At 36.7% G+C, this 21723-nt stretch overlaps 2 protein-coding genes and 1 pseudogene across 2 annotated transcripts; all 3 read right to left on the bottom strand.

Annotated features, from left to right (window-relative positions):
• Window positions 1–3864: 3864 nt before the first annotated feature.
• Window positions 3865–4368, bottom strand: LOC108808406 (secreted RxLR effector protein 161-like). The gene has a single exon (XM_018580561.2). It carries the CDS (start codon window positions 4366–4368, stop codon window positions 3865–3867), a length of 504 nt encoding a protein of 167 aa, XP_018436063.2.
• A 4628-nt stretch (window positions 4369–8996) lies between these two features.
• Window positions 8997–9500, bottom strand: LOC108808407 (secreted RxLR effector protein 161-like). The gene has a single exon (XM_018580562.1). The coding sequence runs from the start codon at window positions 9498–9500 to the stop codon at window positions 8997–8999; it is 504 nt and encodes a 167-aa protein (XP_018436064.1).
• Window positions 9501–15980: 6480 nt separating this feature from the next.
• LOC108811233 (PRA1 family protein F1-like) lies at window positions 15981–16535 on the bottom strand (annotated as a pseudogene).
• Window positions 16536–21723: the final 5188 nt, after the last annotated feature.

Genomic DNA, 21723 nt, shown 5'->3' with positions numbered 1-21723 from the left:
TTCTGCACCATCATCAATCGACAACCGGCCGATGTCACTTGACAAAGCTTCATCAGCATTGATCGCCAATTAACTGTGTTGATCGATACTCACATCAATCGCATGTATACTCGCGAAACCTTGTTAAATTTAGTACTTATAGTTTAGTTTTCCACCAATCTTAGACTGTATAACATTGGAGACAATGTTATTTAAGTCTGAGGGAGGTTCTACTAATATTGTGTTTTAGTTAGTATAAAAAAAAACAGATCCGAATAGACGTTTGCCATCAACATCGACCGACGAGACCAGGTTGATATCGATCGACATCATCACATCAGCCACGATCGACGTGCACTCACATACATCGATCGATACGGTTTCAATCAGGTATAACGGTTTAACTTGTTAAATTTTGTACTATTGCTTTATGATTTTCACTTTACCACCGACTGTTTTACACTGGGGACACTGTAATTTAAGTCTGGGGGTATTACTAAAGATTATCTACTTCATTAGTCTTATTTAAAATGTTTTCAGAAAAAAAAGTTTTTTTGAGTCAAGAAGGGGATGATGATCTTATTCGATTTATTACTTGTCATCTAACCACTCTTTAGACTAGTCTTAGATTTACTGACTGCAGAAGTACTAGAGATATTAAAGTGAATCAACCTGACAACTATGTTTGCACTTGCTGAGAATGTTTGAATGAACCAAAGCTGACCTCCAACCTAATTTGACATGATTTGCTTGTCTTGGGGCTTGGTATACATATGATCGAAATCCTCCTACAAGTCTGGAAGGTAAAGTCTGTGTGCTTCTGGTTTTCTTCCTTCTCTCTCTTCGGCATCTCAAGATCTAAGTTTATAAAGATAAGATTGATATGATTTCTTGAGAGGCAGAGGGATAGGTAAATTACCTGCGATCCAATTATTCTAAATCTCAAGGATGATCACACATTGTAAAAACGAGGGATAGGTAAATTACATGTGACCCCATTATTCGCTACACTTTCTCAAAATGTATGAGTTACAAATGCAACAATGTCAATGAGATGAAATAGATGGTTTAAATCAGCATCGAAGTTCATTGAAATTGAAACTAATAAGAGATTCAAAGAAGAGAGAAGAGGGGAGAAAGAGAACAGAGAAGACTGTCTGTGTGTTCAGAAACTTGTTTGAGTTGAATCCATGTGTCATGTGATCGATACTCCCAAGGTAAAGCCTACACTTTTATATTTGTAAGAAATGAGGTTAGTATAGGGGATTGTCAGACAAGATCTGTTAGGTTGTTGATTAGGTGAATTTGGTTGCTATACTAGGATATGGTATAATGTGCTTCTAAGGTTAGGATGTCTATGATTTGGTTTGCACTACTAGAGAGATGATGACTGAGTTTTAAAATCATGTGAGTCCCTACTGTTTTCAAACCTCTTCAAGAGACACTACCCGTTGGTTTTGCTTGAGGACAAGCAAAAGGGTAAGTCTGGGGGAGTTGATAACCATGATTTTGACCCGATTTTACCCATGATATATAAGTGTTTTAGATACTATTTACTATAATATATAGTCTATTTAGAGTATTTACAGGTACATGGACGTTTTGGAGGAAAGTGGTGATTTTAGTGTCATTTGGAGCCTTTTGGTGCAAAACTGCAGAGATGTGTCGGATTTATCTATGGATGGAGACCTTACCACCGTTAGATTTCGTCCATCTTTTGACACAAGATAGAGATTTGTGTTAGCTTTCTAATTCCACCGGTTTGAGGTCAATCAGCATCCTGTAGCAGAAATTATGCTCGTTTTACTGAAGGGTGGTTAGTCTGCCTCGCGAGAGGAAGCTGTCGAGAAGCGGAATGCATATCGATCGATGCAGCACACTGCATATCGATAGATTTGGATGCCAGAATGCGGGACGAGTATGTTTAATGACCAACTGAAGTCCAGAAACAACCACAAATTACCAATATATCCTTGGACGACCAGAAACCCTATTTATGTGATTTCTAAACCATTATGGACGGCTAAGTTTTCTTTTATTCATTGTTTTTAGTTTATGAGAGAAGAGAGGAACTCCTTCAGAGTCCTCTTGGAACTCCTTTGGTTTTCACATCTATTCTATTGCAATTTCATCTATTCATCTATGATTTCTGTAACAAACGTCATGTCTAAATAGATCCACCTGTTAGGTATAGGGTTCAGATAGGTTATGTGGGATTAGCCCAAAATATAGATTTGCTAAGTTGTGATATTCATCTTTGAAGATTGTTATTAATGCTTGTTTAGAAGTAATTACCCTGAACTTGATTATAGATTTATTGTCTGATATATCTTCTCTGACCTAGGACTTGCTAGAAACAAGCGAGAGCTGATTTATCAACCCTAGTGAACACGTTATCAACCCGCATTAAAATCTTAATAGAATCGTATCGATTGATTCTCCTATAGAAACATCGATCGGTACGACACAAAGCTTGTCGATTGATACGCCTAATCCGGCATCGATCGATGCTTTCCTAGAATTGACAACGAGAGTTGGAGTTCTTGGATCTAGTAATAGATAACCTAGGCAACGAGAGTTGATCGGTTATTCTTATAAGTTGAGTTCTATAATATCATGTTTTAGTCTCTATATCATTATAATCCTGACTTCCTGAATAGAAACCCTAGATCTAGCAAACCATCCTTCCATCAAACAACTCTCTGCCAAGTTGAATAATTGTCTTGTTCAACTTGTTTACTGCTTTATTTACTACATTATTTATATTTACTATCTTACAAACTATTAGCCTAGTTTAATCATACAACTATTAGATCTAGTGTGTGCCCTAGCTCCCTGTGAATTCGATCCCTAAGTACTACAACTCGATCTCTTATTTGAGAGAGTATAAATCACTCCTTAAGGTAATTTGAGTTCTATCATCCCACGCGATCTCTCTTTCCTTTTCTCTATGCCGGTGAGTCTTGTCTACTCATGTCTTGATTGGTCGAAACTTTCTTGTTCTACTATGACACTTGATGACATAAATTAATAGCTTTTCTCAAAGACCAATGCTGACACAATCACTTAGACAATAGAAAATGTTAGTACTCACAACACACAAGCAATAAGGTAACACGTGTCACACATATTAAATATTTATTTAAGCACGAGACAATTTATATTTCTACCTTTTCCCATTTGACAATTGTTCATCGCATGATCTAGAAGTTGACATAGTTTCTTCCATAGTTGCACCATTTTGCTCTACTAGATCATCATCTGGTCATCAGACTTTTTTCATGTCGAGCTTTCACACAAATATGCCTTCATCATGTCCTGACTCAGTTTTCAATCTTTATTCGTCATGAAAGGGCTTGGGGGTTGAATGATACTTCTTTCTTCTTCTTTTTCTCTTTTGTTGCTCTTCCGTGTACCCGTTTTTGATGTTAGGATACCAGAAGATTCTTGTGCCAAGAGTATTCTTTTACTCCCTTTTTGATGTCATGATACAAGGAACATCTTCTTCCCCTTTTTCTTTGTTGCCCTCTCGATGCGAAACATGTACCTTTTGAGATCGTGACGGCATATTTGGCAGCTTTTTCCACTACTCGCTTCTGATGGAAGACAAAATCTGAACTCAAGACGCATCTGCATCAGCCCTTCTGTCACCCCCTGTACACTCAGACAAACTTGTTACGTTTCAAAAACCCCAACGGAGTTTTGAAGAGTAACATAATGGTTAAGATCAAGTTGTTTAGTGTAAAGATCATCTAGTTGTAATTCCGTGACAACGTGTTCAATCACTACCTGCTGTTCATCTACTAGTTCCCTGATGAAGTGATGTCGTATGTCAATGTTCTTGGTCCACGAGTGTTGCAATGGATTCTTTGATATAATAGCACTCTAGTTGTCACGGTAGACCAGAAATGATCCAGTGTCTATTCCGTAGTCAGCAGACATTTCCTTGGTCCACATCAGCTGCATGTAGCAACTTCCAATAGCAATATACTCTGCCTCTGTTGTAGATAATGACACATAATTCTGCTTCTTACTTAGCCATGCCACCAGACTGTTCCCGAGAAAGAAACATCCTCCACTGGTGCTTTTCCGATCATTTACACTTCCGGCCCAATTTGCATCACAGTATCGAACAAGGTTTCCATTTGACTCTTTTGAGTAGTAAATCCCAAGGTTGGCGGTGCCTTTGACGTACCGAATGATTTGCTTATTTGCCTCAAGATAAGACTTCCTTGGTTTCGCTTGATATCTAGCACATATCCCCACACTCAGATTTAGATCAGGTCGGCTAGCTGTGAGATATAGCAGGCTACCAATCATTTCTCTATACACCTTTGTGTAAACTGGTTCACCATCTTCATCCTTGCAGATCTTATTGGTGCAACTCATCGGTGTTCTTGCCTCCTTGCAGTGGTCAAGTTGAAATATTTTTAGTAGAGCTTTTCATAGGTGCTTTGTGATATAAACACCCATTCTTTCGTCTATTGTATCTGCAATCCCAGATAGTACTTTAGCTCTCACACCATGCTCATTACAAACTCATAAGTCATATCTTGAATGAAGGCATCCACCAGATGTTTGGATGTTCCTCCAAGGATGATGTCATCCATGTAGATCTGCACTACTAACATTTCTGTTTCATGCCTTAGCACGAAAAGCGTCATATCCACACTTCCTCTGATGTATCCCTTATTAAGCAGGAAGCTTGTCAATCTTTCATACCAGGTTCGAGGTGCCTGCTTCAGGCCATATAGAGCTTTGTTAAGTTTGTAGACATACTCATGATTGGTTGCATCTTTAAACCCTTTTTGTTGATGCAAAAAGACTTCCTTTTCAAGCATCCCATTCAATAATGCACTTTTGACGTCCACTTGAAACACGGTGAAATTCATGATGCCCTCCATTCCAATGAACAATCTGATGGATTCCAATCTGGCCACTGGTGCAAATGTTTTGATATACCATGAATTTGATCCGATTTTACCCATGGTATATAAGTGATTTATATTCTATTATATTATTCAGACTATGATTTCTGTTATTGTTTCCATGTCTGAGTAATTTATCTTGTTAGGTTTAGGGATTTATCACTGTAGCAACGCTACTGTAGCAGAGTCACTGTTCATCCGAAAAAAAGATCCAAGGTTCATGAGTTCTGCACCATCATCAATCGACAACCGGCCGATGTCACTTGACAAAGCTTCATCAGCATTGATCGCCAATTAACTGTGTTGATCGATACTCACATCAATCGCATGTATACTCGCGAAACCTTGTTAAATTTAGTACTTATAGTTTAGTTTTCCACCAATCTTAGACTGTATAACATTGGAGACAATGTTATTTAAGTCTGAGGGAGGTTCTACTAATATTGTGTTTTAGTTAGTATAAAAAAAAACAGATCCGAATAGACGTTTGCCATCAACATCGACCGACGAGACCAGGTTGATATCGATCGACATCATCACATCAGCCACGATCGACGTGCACTCACATACATCGATCGATACGGTTTCAATCAGGTATAACGGTTTAACTTGTTAAATTTTGTACTATTGCTTTATGATTTTCACTTTACCACCGACTGTTTTACACTGGGGACACTGTAATTTAAGTCTGGGGGTATTACTAAAGATTATCTACTTCATTAGTCTTATTTAAAATGTTTTCAGAAAAAAAAGTTTTTTTGAGTCAAGAAGGGGATGATGATCTTATTCGATTTATTACTTGTCATCTAACCACTCTTTAGACTAGTCTTAGATTTACTGACTGCAGAAGTACTAGAGATATTAAAGTGAATCAACCTGACAACTATGTTTGCACTTGCTGAGAATGTTTGAATGAACCAAAGCTGACCTCCAACCTAATTTGACATGATTTGCTTGTCTTGGGGCTTGGTATACATATGATCGAAATCCTCCTACAAGTCTGGAAGGTAAAGTCTGTGTGCTTCTGGTTTTCTTCCTTCTCTCTCTTCGGCATCTCAAGATCTAAGTTTATAAAGATAAGATTGATATGATTTCTTGAGAGGCAGAGGGATAGGTAAATTACCTGCGATCCAATTATTCTAAATCTCAAGGATGATCACACATTGTAAAAACGAGGGATAGGTAAATTACATGTGACCCCATTATTCGCTACACTTTCTCAAAATGTATGAGTTACAAATGCAACAATGTCAATGAGATGAAATAGATGGTTTAAATCAGCATCGAAGTTCATTGAAATTGAAACTAATAAGAGATTCAAAGAAGAGAGAAGTGGGGAGAAAGAGAACAGAGAAGACTGTCTGTGTGTTCAGAAACTTGTTTGAGTTGAATCCATGTGTCATGTGATCGATACTCCCAAGGTAAAGCCTACACTTTTATATTTGTAAGAAATGAGGTTAGTATAGGGGATTGTCAGACAAGATCTGTTAGGTTGTTGATTAGGTGAATTTGGTTGCTATACTAGGATATGGTATAATGTGCTTCTAAGGTTAGGATGTCTATGATTTGGTTTGCACTACTAGAGAGATGATGACTGAGTTTTAAAATCATGTGAGTCCCTACTGTTTTCAAACCTCTTCAAGAGACACTACCCGTTGGTTTTGCTTGAGGACAAGCAAAAGGGTAAGTCTGGGGGAGTTGATAACCATGATTTTGACCCGATTTTACCCATGATATATAAGTGTTTTAGATACTATTTACTATAATATATAGTCTATTTAGAGTATTTACAGGTACATGGACGTTTTGGAGGAAAGTGGTGATTTTAGTGTCATTTGGAGCCTTTTGGTGCAAAACTGCAGAGATGTGTCGGATTTATCTATGGATGGAGACCTTACCACCGTTAGATTTCGTCCATCTTTTGACACAAGATAGAGATTTGTGTTAGCTTTCTAATTCCACCGGTTTGAGGTCAATCAGCATCCTGTAGCAGAAATTATGCTCGTTTTACTGAAGGGTGGTTAGTCTGCCTCGCGAGAGGAAGCTGTCGAGAAGCGGAATGCATATCGATCGATGCAGCACACTGCATATCGATAGATTTGGATGCCAGAATGCGGGACGAGTATGTTTAATGACCAACTGAAGTCCAGAAACAACCACAAATTACCAATATATCCTTGGACGACCAGAAACCCTATTTATGTGATTTCTAAACCATTATGGACGGCTAAGTTTTCTTTTATTCATTGTTTTTAGTTTATGAGAGAAGAGAGGAACTCCTTCAGAGTCCTCTTGGAACTCCTTTGGTTTTCACATCTATTCTATTGCAATTTCATCTATTCATCTATGATTTCTGTAACAAACGTCATGTCTAAATAGATCCACCTGTTAGGTATAGGGTTCAGATAGGTTATGTGGGATTAGCCCAAAATATAGATTTGCTAAGTTGTGATATTCATCTTTGAAGATTGTTATTAATGCTTGTTTAGAAGTAATTACCCTGAACTTGATTATAGATTTATTGTCTGATATATCTTCTCTGACCTAGGACTTGCTAGAAACAAGCGAGAGCTGATTTATCAACCCTAGTGAACACGTTATCAACCCGCACTAAAATCTTAATAGAATCGTATCGATTGATTCTCCTATAGAAACATCGATCGGTACGACACAAAGCTTGTCGATTGATACGCCTAATCCGGCATCGATCGATGCTTTCCTAGAATTGACAACGAGAGTTGGAGTTCTTGGATCTAGTAATAGATAACCTAGGCAACGAGAGTTGATCGGTTATTCTTATAAGTTGAGTTCTATAATATCATGTTTTAGTCTCTATATCATTATAATCCTGACTTCCTGAATAGAAACCCTAGATCTAGCAAACCATCCTTCCATCAAACAACTCTCTGCCAAGTTGAATAATTGTCTTGTTCAACTTGTTTACTGCTTTATTTACTACATTATTTATATTTACTATCTTACAAACTATTAGCCTAGTTTAATCATACAACTATTAGATCTAGTGTGTGCCCTAGCTCCCTGTGAATTCGATCCCTAAGTACTACAACTCGATCTCTTATTTGAGAGAGTATAAATCACTCCTTAAGGTAATTTGAGTTCTATCATCCCACGCGATCTCTCTTTCCTTTTCTCTATGCCGGTGAGTCTTGTCTACTCATGTCTTGATTGGTCGAAACTTTCTTGTTCTACTATGACACTTGATGACATAAATTAATAGCTTTTCTCAAAGACCAATGCTGACACAATCACTTAGACAATAGAAAATGTTAGTACTCACAACACACAAGCAATAAGGTAACACGTGTCACACATATTAAATATTTATTTAAGCACGAGACAATTTATATTTCTACCTTTTCCCATTTGACAATTGTTCATCGCATGATCTAGAAGTTGACATAGTTTCTTCCATAGTTGCACCATTTTGCTCTACTAGATCATCATCTGGTCATCAGACTTTTTTCATGTCGAGCTTTCACACAAATATGCCTTCATCATGTCCTGACTCAGTTTTCAATCTTTATTCGTCATGAAAGGGCTTGGGGGTTGAATGATACTTCTTTCTTCTTCTTTTTCTCTTTTGTTGCTCTTCCGTGTACCCGTTTTTGATGTTAGGATACCAGAAGATTCTTGTGCCAAGAGTATTCTTTTACTCCCTTTTTGATGTCATGATACAAGGAACATCTTCTTCCCCTTTTTCTTTGTTGCCCTCTCGATGCGAAACATGTACCTTTTGAGATCGTGACGGCATATTTGGCAGCTTTTTCCACTACTCGCTTCTGATGGAAGACAAAATCTGAACTCAAGACGCATCTGCATCAGCCCTTCTGTCACCCCCTGTACACTCAGACAAACTTGTTACGTTTCAAAAACCCCAACGGAGTTTTGAAGAGTAACATAATGGTTAAGATCAAGTTGTTTAGTGTAAAGATCATCTAGTTGTAATTCCGTGACAACGTGTTCAATCACTACCTGCTGTTCATCTACTAGTTCCCTGATGAAGTGATGTCGTATGTCAATGTTCTTGGTCCACGAGTGTTGCAATGGATTCTTTGATATAATAGCACTCTAGTTGTCACGGTAGACCAGAAATGATCCAGTGTCTATTCCGTAGTCAGCAGACATTTCCTTGGTCCACATCAGCTGCATGTAGCAACTTCCAATAGCAATATACTCTGCCTCTGTTGTAGATAATGACACATAATTCTGCTTCTTACTTAGCCATGCCACCAGACTGTTCCCGAGAAAGAAACATCCTCCACTGGTGCTTTTCTGATCATTTACACTTCCGGCCCAATTTGCATCACAGTATCGAACAAGGTTTCCATTTGACTCTTTTGAGTAGTAAATCCCAAGGTTGGCGGTGCCTTTGACGTACCGAATGATTTGCTTATTTGCCTCAAGATAAGACTTCCTTGGTTTCGCTTGATATCTAGCACATATCCCCACACTCAGATTTAGATCAGGTCGGCTAGCTGTGAGATATAGCAGGCTACCAATCATTTCTCTATACACCTTTGTGTAAACTGGTTCACCATCTTCATCCTTGCAGATCTTATTGGTGCAACTCATCGGTGTTCTTGCCTCCTTGCAGTGGTCAAGTTGAAATATTTTTAGTAGAGCTTTTCATAGGTGCTTTGTGATATAAACACCCATTCTTTCGTCTATTGTATCTGCAATCCCAGATAGTACTTTAGCTCTCACACCATGCTCATTACAAACTCATAAGTCATATCTTGAATGAAGGCATCCACCAGATGTTTGGATGTTCCTCCAAGGATGATGTCATCCATGTAGATCTGCACTACTAACATTTCTGTTTCATGCCTTAGCACGAAAAGCGTCATATCCACACTTCCTCTGATGTATCCCTTATTAAGCAGGAAGCTTGTCAATCTTTCATACCAGGTTCGAGGTGCCTGCTTCAGGCCATATAGAGCTTTGTTAAGTTTGTAGACATACTCATGATTGGTTGCATCTTTAAACCCTTTTTGTTGATGCAAAAAGACTTCCTTTTCAAGCATCCCATTCAATAATGCACTTTTGACGTCCACTTGAAACACGGTGAAATTCATGATGCCCTCCATTCCAATGAACAATCTGATGGATTCCAATCTGGCCACTGGTGCAAATGTTTTGATATACCATGAATTTGATCCGATTTTACCCATGGTATATAAGTGTTTTAGATACTATTTACTACTATATAGAGTCTGTTTAGAGTATTTACATGTTCAGGGATGTTTCAGAGGAAAGTGGTGATTTTGGTGTCTTTTGGAGCCTTTTGAGTGCAGAGCTGCACAGACGCATCAGATGGTTAGCTATGTATAGAGACCTTCCTACAGTGAAATTTATCTGATATTTTGTCACAAGATATAGATTAGAGTTATCTTTCCAATGCCACCGGTCAGAGGTCAATCCAACGGTTAGATCAGAAGTTATGCCTGTTTTACTGAAGAGTGGTCAGTCTGCCTCGTGAGAGGAAGCTGTCAAGAAGAGAATGCATATCGATCGATGTAACAAAATGTATATCGATCGATATGGATGTCAGAATGTGGACCAAACATATTTTATGATCGATTTAAGCCAGGAGCCACCACAAAGTTACCAAAATACTCATGGACGACCATAAACTCTATTTATGTGTTTTCTAAGCCATTGTTGACGGCCACACTCTTTAAGCTTTATTCTATTATTTTCTTTTAGGTTTTGGATAGAAGATCAACTCTCCTTCAGAGATTGATTGGAACTCCATTCGTTTTATCACTGATTTATATTCTATTATATTATTCAGACTATGATTTCTGTTATTGTTTCCATGTCTGAGTAATTTATCTTGTTAGGTTTAGGGATTTTATGAGCTTAATGTCAAAATGATAATAAATTAGGATTGCTAGGTTATCTATAGATCTCTATTCCAGGGTGATTTGTAATACTAGGATCTAGAGTAGCTAGAAAAGCACGACAGTGTGACTGATTGCTTGACCTAGAATCATAGGATAATTGAGAGGTACGAAAGTACCATCAATTAACGGAACCCGGGCTCTGCTGGATTAGATACTTAAGCGCATACGATAGTTGGTCTAGGAATCTAATTGAACATACTCGATTAGGTCGTTAATGATTGTCTGAGGTAGTATCGATCGACGCTCAGGCCATAGCATCGATCGATACTCACTCCTTGTTCGCGTGCGACAGCCGGGACAAAGACTTAGGCATCTGATTAGTAATTGCATGTGAAAGCTGGATTACTTACTTATTAAAATCGATTTCTAGAATGAATCTATAAACCTATAGCATCCTTGAATGAATTTTTGAATCTCTTGATTGATAAATTCCTAAGTCTAACTATTTCTCCTTCCATCAAACAAATCTCTGCCAAGCTGAACAATTGTCTTGTTCATCTTGTTTACTGTTTTATTTATTTCTATATTATATTTACTGTCTTTTAAACTATTAGCCTAACTAAATCTTAATATCTCTAGTCTAGTGTGTGCCCTAGCTCTCTGTGGATTCGATCCCTAAGTGCTACAACTCGACCTCTTATTTGAGAGAGTATAAATCACTCCTTAGGGTAATTTGAGTGATATCATGTTTCTTCAAACTCAACTCCCTCGATTTGAGAGTACCCCTGAGCCACCAGCCTAGCTTTGTTCCTAACCACAAATTCCATTTTCATCAATCTTTTTTTTTAAGATCCATTTGGTTCCCACTATGTGTTATTTTTTCCACCAACTCCTACACATCATTTCTGATGAACTGCTCGAGCTCTTCCTCCATGGCTTGGATCCATAATTCATCAGAGCGTGCTTCAGTGTGATCTCTTGGCTCAATAGATGAGACGAAGCATGCAGATTGCACCATCTCTGTAAAGTTGATTTTCACACCTCTTGCTCTTCTCCCTTCATCCATATTTCCTATGATGTCCCTTGAAGAGTGATTCTTGTGACACTCGGAGTACCAATTTCCTCTGTTACCTCTGATACAGACGGTGCATCAACTACTGATTCAGTTGATGGATGATTGTATGTATCAGATGGTGCAATTTTCACTTGCTCCTCATCTTTCTCCCACTGAACTGCTGCAACATCATCGAACACGACATTCACCGACTCCATGATCATCAAAGACCTCGTGTTGTATACTCTGAATGCTGAGCTATTCTCTGAGTATCCCAGAAACATTCCTTCATCACTTCTTGCATCAAACTTTCCGAGATGCTCCTTGTAACTGAAAGTAACTGAGAGATGACATTTTGCCTTTCTAGAGTTCATACAGAGTCTTCATTGTTCCTTTTTTAACATAAACACGATTTATGATATAACAGGTTGTGCTGATAGCCTCCTCCCAGAACATCTGTTGGCACATTGTTTCCATGCATCATAGCTCTTGTCATTTCTTGTAGAGTTCAATTCTTCCTCTCTACCACTCCATTCTGTCGAGGAGTTCTAGGTGCAACAAACTGCTGGTTCATACCATGTGTTTCACAAAGAGTGGTCATTGCTTCATTCTGGAACTCTCCCCCATGATCACTGCGAATTTGCTTCAACTTTTTCTTTCCATTCGTGACTTTGAGAACCCATATCTTGAAGCTTTCCAGTGTATCAGACTTTTCCATAATGTATCTGATCCAAGTGAACCGTGAGTAGTCATCAACCAGAATTAGAACATATTTCTTCCTGGATATACTCCGTCTGCATAGGACCCATTAGATCCATGTGTATCATATCAAGTAGATCTTTTGGCTGGATATCGCCTTATGCTGAACTTTGACATGCTTTTGTTGGTTGCATGGTCCACATATTTTCTCGTCTGTCTCCTCCAGTTGAGGAACACCTCTGACCGAACCATTCTTGAAAATATTGGTCATTTGTCTTATGTTCATATGCTCCAGTCTTTGATGTCACATATTTGTTTCATCATGAACAACAAAACACTGTTGTGTCTCCTGCCATACATAATAGTTGTTTCCAGATAGTACTCCATGTAGGATGATCATTCAGCGCCTTCCAATATTTCCTTGTGAACTGAACCGTCAATCATTCATCACACAGTTGACTGATACTTATTAGATTCGCCTTTAGGCCTTTGACCAGGTAAACATTGTTAAGCAAGGGTCTAGATTCAGCAATCTTTCCTTTCGCTTTGATACCCCCTTGAATTCCATCTCCAAACATAACTCTTCCTCCTTTCAGTGGCTTAAACTCTCTGAGATGCTCACGTGTTCCTGTCATATGGCGAGAACATCCATAGTCGAAGTACCATGGACTCTCATCCTCTGATACAAGTGCCATGCTGCATCTTAATCCCTTGTGAGACCCATGTGGAGTATGTTTTGACACAGTGCGTCTTATGTCAGACTTCCTGATCCAAACCTGTTTACGAGAACCATTCCACTAGTATCTCCCTTGTTTTACCAGTTGGTTGACTTTCTCTCAATAGTGATAATATTTCTCCTTGATGTGGTATGGTTTCCAAAGCAGTAGCATCCTTTCACTTGATGGGTTACTGGTCGTTGATACATCTGGGTATTCTTCACTACCCTTGCTGCAGCCTTTGATATAGTGCCTTCTTTTGTTGATTTTCCCTCAGTGTTAGAGCTTGGAACAAATTTGATGGGTCCCGTATCACTTTCTCCATACCCATTGTATCCCAGTCCTCGAGATGTCTGCTTTTTTCTTCCCAAACTTAGGATTTTGTCAAGCTCCTTTGATCAGTAAGCATTCTGACTGCCTTGTATTGATGCTCTAACTGTGAGTGCAGCTCGGATGCTCTCACCTTCTCGGCTTTCACTTGTTTATCCAGTGTATCAACCAGGGTAGCGAGTCATATGTTCTCCTTCTTTAGATCCGGAGTGCTCAGCCCTTTCTTCCTTTTATCATCTAATTCTTTTCTGAGACTCACTACAATGTATTCCAACCAGGTTTTTTTCCTTCTTGAGACAAAGGTTCTCCTTCCCAATATGAACCACAATTTGACATAGCTCCTGATATTCAATTCATGTATCCTCATCAGCTATTGATTGGTCATCATCAGTGTCTGTCTCGCCTTCCACAAACTCTGTGATGCCAATGAGAGCTACAAAATTGGCCAATTCCTCTTCATCACTATCTTCCTAAAATTCAATCTCATCAATTCCAATCAGTGATTTCTCTTGTCGCCTCTTTTGATCATTGGCACACTCCAGCTAAGTATGACTGATTTCCTTGAATTTGTAACACTTAACTTCTCTCCTTTGGATAGTGGGACATTCAGTTTTGTAGTGTCCATAGCCTTTGCACTCATCGCATTGAACTTCTGTTTTTGATCAATCTTCTCCGGCTCAGATGTGCGTTTCTCAACTTATGCAGTATGCCGTGATGAACTTCCTCTTCTCTGTCTCATCTCATCTCTGTGAAGAACTTTATCAAATCATCTGACTAGTAGACTGATTGGATCATTGTCATCTTCTTCTTTCTTGCCAGAATCTTGTGATACAAGTGCACTCCCTTTTCTTTCTTTGCTCCGTAGATTTCCATCTCATGAGCTCTAAGCATCCCTACAAATTCATCAAATCTTATCTCATCTGTGTTGAGAGATACATATATGGCTGCCTTGTATGCAGTATACTTGGAGGGAAGACATCTTAGAAATTTTTTGACCAACTTTTTATCCTTAAATTTTTTCCCAAGGTTAATGACTCCTGAGCTATACCACTAAGTTGCGAGCTGAATTCCTCAATTGATTCATGTTCTTCCATCTTTAGATTCTCAAATTTTGACGCTAGGTAGTCCAACCGTGAGCTCTTCACTTCTGAGGTTCCTTCAAAACCGTGAGCTCTTCACTTTAGATTCTCAAATTCTCTGATCCGTTTTTTTGGTTCTTTGTGTTGGTATTTGGTCACGCTTCTTTGTGTTTGGGGTATTGTTTTCTTTCAATTTTTTTATCTTTCTACCCTTTTTGACCTATGTATATTAGGGCCAAACCACTCTATAATAATTTGAGTTAAGTTACTTTTCGTTCTTAATCTCCTTTCAACTCTGGACCTTTATTGAGTTAGTATTACTATGACATTTTGCTTTTCTCTATGATTGTGGAGGTTTTAGGTTTAGATTATATAATTTACTTTAGTTTCTTCTTCTTAGTTTGGTTATATTTTTATTTTTAATAGTAAAATAAATATATAATTTGTAAATGAAATAATAGAAAATAGTAAAAGATAATAAAATAGTGAAAATTTATGTTATTTTTATTTGTGAATAGATTAAATATTTAAAATATATTTATATTATTTTGCTAATTTCTTTATTTATCTTGAATTTTAGTAACTATTAAAATAGATTATCAAACTTTTTGATGATGGTTTTTGCGAGAAAGATTAGATATGATGAATTGTATTTAAGATTCATTTGTGTGAAATAGGGGTTAACGTTACGATTATGAATTTTGGAACCAATCAAAGAACAAAAATGCACATTTACAAAGTATTTGACCAAATTATAGTAATGTAAATGAAGAAAGACCTAAAATGTAAAAACAAAATACATGAGGACACATGCCATCAAATCTTTTTTCCACATGTCACAAGAAGAGGTAAAAGTCTACTTTATATATATAGATTTATTTTGTATATCTTGATTTTAATGTTTTTTAATTACCCACCACTAGTTGCAAGGAAAAGTTTTTGCAGTAAGATAATTTATTTTGAGTTTGAAGAATTTGAAACTATATGGAATGATAAAAAAATATTTTTTCTTGATTGCTATTAACTGCCTACCAGCAATTGCTGTCACTTCATCTAGCTATATTAAACCAAACCGGAGTTGGACATTATCCGTCATTCAAGTTTTCACGACTCTGGTATCAACCTAACTAATACATGTATAGGGTAGTGGTTATAGAGAAAATGGGACAGATATAATAGCTATATCAAAGAAAACAAACAACCAAAAACCTTAATAAACAATGGTAGCTACAACATTTTAGTGATAACAGATTTGAAAAGACTCGCAACTAAATAATTGAACTAATTAATAATGTGAAATAATCTAGCAAATGAAGATCATTTTGTACTTAGGGAAGTAAACTACTGGTTTCATCTTCGTTTTGGTACATATCTTCTGTTTTCCTAACAGCTGCGTGGGACAATACAACCGCCACACCTAACACGACGGCCACCGTAATATTGAGCTTTGCATCGGTAAAGAAAAGGATCGAGAGAGTGAGAATAGACATGGAAATAAGGACGACACGCACGGTGGTCGATCTCTCGGTCGAATACAGTGAGTGGTTCATCACGGAGGAAGTAGAGGAAGAGCCACGCGCCGATTATAACGAGTAGGATTAGGAGTGACAAGGGATTCCAGACAAGACTTAGGAACACGGAGAAGAGGACAAAGATGGTGTGGTTTGTATGGAAATAGACGGCATTGGCTTTGATTCTGGTGATTACGGTGGCTATTTTTTGCGGAAAGTTGAAAGACGGAGCTCGAACAATTGTTTCCATGGACAGCGCGTGGCGACCGGCGAGGCCAGGTCTTACGCTGTGGTGGTCATTGGTTCGTGTGATGTACTCTAGTTTTGGTGCTAGGTCATTAGTGACGTTGGATTTGTTCCGTATATTTTCATAAATTATTTCTCTTTTGAGATATGGGAGAGGTAAAATTTCTATAGAACAGTTCGGGGGACTTCTCTCTTTAGAAATCCTATGACCCCTCTCAAGAACAAACTCCGCCGTGTTTTCTGATTCCGGCCGACGGGTGGGCTCCCACAGCCACAGTCGGTCCGGCTTTCCGTTTTTAAGCTTTTTTCTTTTCGTGTTTAGTTAGTTTGTATCGGCTCGGGTTGTTCCCGAACTTTTGACTCCGGCGGTGTTTCCTATCCGGCGAAAGCTGTCCGGCTTTGACTCTGGCGTCGTTGCTTCTCTTCTGGTGATGACGGCCGACGGTTGGTGTTGTTTTACCGAGTTTTGTTGACTCGGGTCTAGGATGAGATCGATATCTCTCGATGCTCTCCGATGAAAGTGGTGGAGGAAAATATGATAGATGCGTAGAAGACGCATGCTATTGATGTGGTCCGGCGAAGCGCTGCTTACCTTTGCGGCGTATTTCTTTGGAGTTAGGGGTCCGTCGCAATCCTATACCTTCAATACAGTCGTTGGAGGTGAGTTCGTCGGCAAAGATGGTGGAGAAGACGATTCTCCGGTATGGATCTGGTGCTTTGCGGGGGAGAGGCGGCCGTAAAATTTCTCCGGCATTTGGTCCCCGATTTCGGTGGAAGAGAGACGCGTGTCTCGAGCGGTGACCAGTTGGGACACGTGGGCTGATCCGCGATGTGTTCAGACACGTGGCTGAGCGCTTTCACCGTTTGGTCTTTGGTTGGGCTTGGCCCATGTTTTAATTGCCCTTATGTCGGGCTTACTGTTGTAAGTGTGGCCTTCGGGCTGTTTGTATCTTTTGGGTTTGACCAGTTTGGACCAGCCCTTTAATAATAAAATCTTTAGAGGAAAAAAAAGAGATATGGGAGAGGTATTATTTCTGATGCAAGTGTGATATGTAGTGAAATTTGAAGATAAAGCTGTGGCCAATAGAACTGAGAGGTTTTATAATGTCTTAGGTTCTTTTAAATAAAAAATATTGAGCATCAAATCGATTGTGTATGTATTAGAAAAGGAACAAGACTCAGGTTCATCCTTTAAATTCACTTCTCCCCTAATAACAAACAAAAATGTCACCTAGATTAGTGATTAAAAAATTAAATAACTTTTAAAAGTCAAAAATAATTTTAAAAAAATAAAATAATGTTAATTTTAACGATGTTTACGCCATTACCTAAATCATAAACTAAAATTTTAAACCCTAAACCAAAATTCTAAACCTAAACCATAAATCATAAATCTAAATTCTAAACCTAAATACTAAATTCTAAATCCAAACCCTATACCCTAACCCCAAATCCTAGACATAATCCTAAACCCTAAACCATAAATTTTAAACCCAAAACTTAGACCCCAAACCGAAAATCTATACTTTAAACCCAAACCCTAGACCGTAAATCCAAACCCCAAAATCTCAAATCAAACCTTAATTTCTATCCTTAAATTCCAAAGGAACAACATCAAAATTAATCAAACATTTAGGATATACGATTTGGGTTTACGGTCTAAGTTTTGGATTTAGGATATGGGGTTTGAGTTTAAAGTCTAGGTTTTGGTTTTAGGGTTTAGAATTTGGATTTAAGATTTAAGGTATAGGATTTGAGTTTACGGTTTAGATTTTGAGTTTAAGATTTAAATTTAGGTTTATGGTCTAGAGTTTGGGTTTAGTGTATAGAGTTTGGGTTGGAGTCTAGGTTTTGTGTATATGGTTTATGGTTTGGATTTAGGGTTTAGGATTTGAGTTTAAGGTATAAGGTTTAGGTTTAGATTTTAGTTTAGGGTTTAAAATTTGAGTTTAGGATTTAGTTGACGGCGTTAGCATCATTAAAATTGACCTATTTTTTTTAATTATTCTGATTTCTTTTTAAATTATCTAATATTTTTTAATCATTAATCTAGATAACACTTTGATTGTTTATTAAAAGTGATGTGAATTTAAAAGTTTATCCGAGAGAGTGAACCTAATTTTAGTTTATCCCAGCAAATGAACCTAAGTTTCGTTCGCGAAAAATAATCAAATAAACAAAACAAGTTGTAAGAATATAAATAACTAGGGTCGGCCCGCCCTACGGGCGAGATGAGAATTAACAAATAATTTTTGTAATTAGAGTAAATATTTTATATAAATAGTTATTATTTAAAAATAGAAATTCAGTACATGTTATTGTATTTGAAGACTAAATAAACTATATTATCTGAAAAAAAATTATAATTTTTAAAATAAATATTACTTCTTATTTTTAAAAATATGATTATTGTTAAAAGGTTTAATATGATTTTATTTTTGTTAAATAAATTCACATATTTTTCTTTAATATTATATACTTAAGTGGAGTATCTCATGTTTTTACTAAATTTAGTTTTTACAATAGATTATCGTTAAAATCTTGTTTCAGTTAAAATGTATAATTAATTATAAAATTATTTATTTAATAAATTTAATATTTATTTATGTTGGTCGGAGTTTGAGTAAACATGAGAAATAATATCTTAATGGATTTACTTTTTTTTTGTTCTTAAGAATTTGCTATTTAATTATTTTGGACGGGATCGGACGGACGGGTAGAACGGGTGAATTATAAATAAATAAACTAAAAACACATAGGACGGGTGAATTAAGCGCGTAGGACGGGTGAATTATAAATAAATAAACTAAAAACACATATATACTATTAAAGTATAATTTTTCTTACGATTCTGCCCCAACTTTTCAAGTTAATTTGATTATTTCTGATATGTACATGCATGTTTTATATTCAAATATGTTTTTTTCTTTCTTTGTCGGATTAGTATTTCTTTCTTTGTCTATATTCATATTATTTTGTATTTTAGTAGATTTGATTTTGCTTCAAATTTGTCTTGTAACAAAATTTATTTCAAATTATAGCTACATGTTTTTATTTAAAATGTTATAGTTACAATCTTTATTTTAACCAAGGCTAATAGTTTCAGCAAAAAAAAGTTTCAGCATTTGTTTTGCTTTAGAAGGTACATACACTAATACTTATTATTTTATAAAAAGGTAATATGTTTTAAAGTTATGCAGAAAATCAAATATATTCGTATCTAGATATTGTTGTATGTTAATTTTTATTCAATAATATTCTATGTGCGTGTTTGTTAACTCAATAATACCTAGTAATTCTAATTCTAATTGAATTACCAACCACACCTTAGCTTGGTAATTGTTGTTCTATGTACTTGAGTAGTTAAATTTCCTTTAATACACACATCATCATTTTTAAATGACAAATACAATTGTTAGAATTTGTCGTCTGTTCTATCAAACATGGTTCATTGGGTTGTATATTTTTTTTTTTTAAATACGGTCTTTGAAAAAAAAATTAGTTTTCTCCGAAAAAAACTTTTTCTCTTCCTGTGAAATACAATCATAATTCAAATTATTAAAAATATCATTATTATGATGACTCGTAAGAAGATGACCAGCAGAGAAAGAAGATCTTGAGCTACGAACTGAGATATTAAGTGAAGCGAAGTTAGACGCAGGCCCGGCCCTGGGCTAAAGCCCGTAAAGCCAGGGCTTTAGGCGCCAGAGACAATAAGTATTTTAGGGGCGCCATATTTTACATGTTTGCTCTTTAGCCTAGTGTTTGTAAGTTCCTCCTTGCATCATTCCGGTCAACAGGTTCGAAACCCACCTTTCCGTCTTTTTTTGATAATCATAGTTTTCTTTTCCTTTTCCAAGTATAACAACTTAATGACGACTTCTTTCTCTTTTTCTTTTCTTTTTGGTTTGCTAACTATATGAATAAGGGATTTTTTTGGCATGAACGAAAGATCGTATAATAATTAATTTGAACTATCAGTTACTTATATTCGACTGTTTCATAGTAAATGGCTTTTGTCGTAATAACTCTATGGGAATTTTTTTCTTTTTGAACATTATAAATCTATGGGAATTTCATGCAAGCCTTTTGACATTTTTTTTTCTTTTTTTTAAGTTTTTGTAATTTTGTTAGGGACTTTTAAAATTCACAAAACTCAAAACTCTCATAAGGATAAATATTTTCTGAAACTTTGTGAAAACATAAAAACTGTAAAGTTGATTTTAGCGTATTACATTCTATGTTTTGCTCTATTTATAAATTTAACTTTTATTCTTTTTGTTTTTTCAGATTTGGGTAAAATGCGACTAAAAATAGTATTAGAAATCAACTAAGTGAACTGCAAATAGGAAGTGAGAAACAGATAAGATGAGCTACAACTTATGTTTTGATGTTTCTATTTATGCTTATATGTTAAAAATATTTTAAATTTTAGTTAAGATTTAAGATAAAGGGGCAACATTTTTTGGTCCGCTTTAGGCGCCAGAAAGATCCGAACCGGCACTGGTTAGACGGAACGGTGTCAGTTGCTGTAGTGGCCATAACCAGTCTCACGTGTGACCTCAAAGACACATGCCGCGCACATAGCAGCCATACAGAACCTGCAGCCCTTTCCTTCGACTTTGGTGTGACAGTCCTTCATTGAGGTTCACCTCGGAGGTGGTTTTACTCATGTCTTTGTACATATTTATGGCAATGGCGGGCATCCGTGTCTCAGAAATTCTCTGATAACCTAAGGGAAGTTCGAGAATCCAGAAAGAGGTTCTCGTTCAAGCAGGATTCTGAAAGTTTCATCTTCTCTCACTGTGCCCAAATACCTCTAATGCCCAAAAGAGAATGAAAGAGTTACAAAAGAAAAAAAGATGTGGTGGATCTATCATACATTGAAAAAAATATAGAAGCGTTTATTTCTTACAGCTATACTTGGATGGGAGTTATTTGTAGAAGAACTTAATCAGACAGCTTCTGGATATGAGACTATATGAACAAAGTAGGAAGTCATGAATCAATCAGCTCACGGTAGATAAAGAAACGACTAAGATCATGTGATGGAAGAGAAGTCATAGCTAAAGGGATAATGCTAAGTTTCCATATATTAGGGGTTTAGGAGAATGTTAATGTTCCAATTCTTCTCTAAAGCTTACTACTTCTCTTTGTATAAATACCTACATTGATCTATGAATAAACTCACGCTTTACAATATATTTTATGGTATCAGAGCTAAGATCTCATAACCTAATTTTTCTACTGTTGATCTTCTTCTACCTCATAAATTAAACCCTTCTACATACTACTTCTACTTCTACTTCTTCTC

The sequence above is a fragment of the Raphanus sativus genome, chromosome 6 (genome assembly GCF_000801105.2).
Source record: "Raphanus sativus cultivar WK10039 chromosome 6, ASM80110v3, whole genome shotgun sequence".
Lineage (NCBI taxonomy): Eukaryota > Viridiplantae > Streptophyta > Magnoliopsida > Brassicales > Brassicaceae > Raphanus > Raphanus sativus.
Note: the sequence above shows the minus strand (reverse complement) of the source record. Positions and strands in the feature narration are given on the sequence as shown.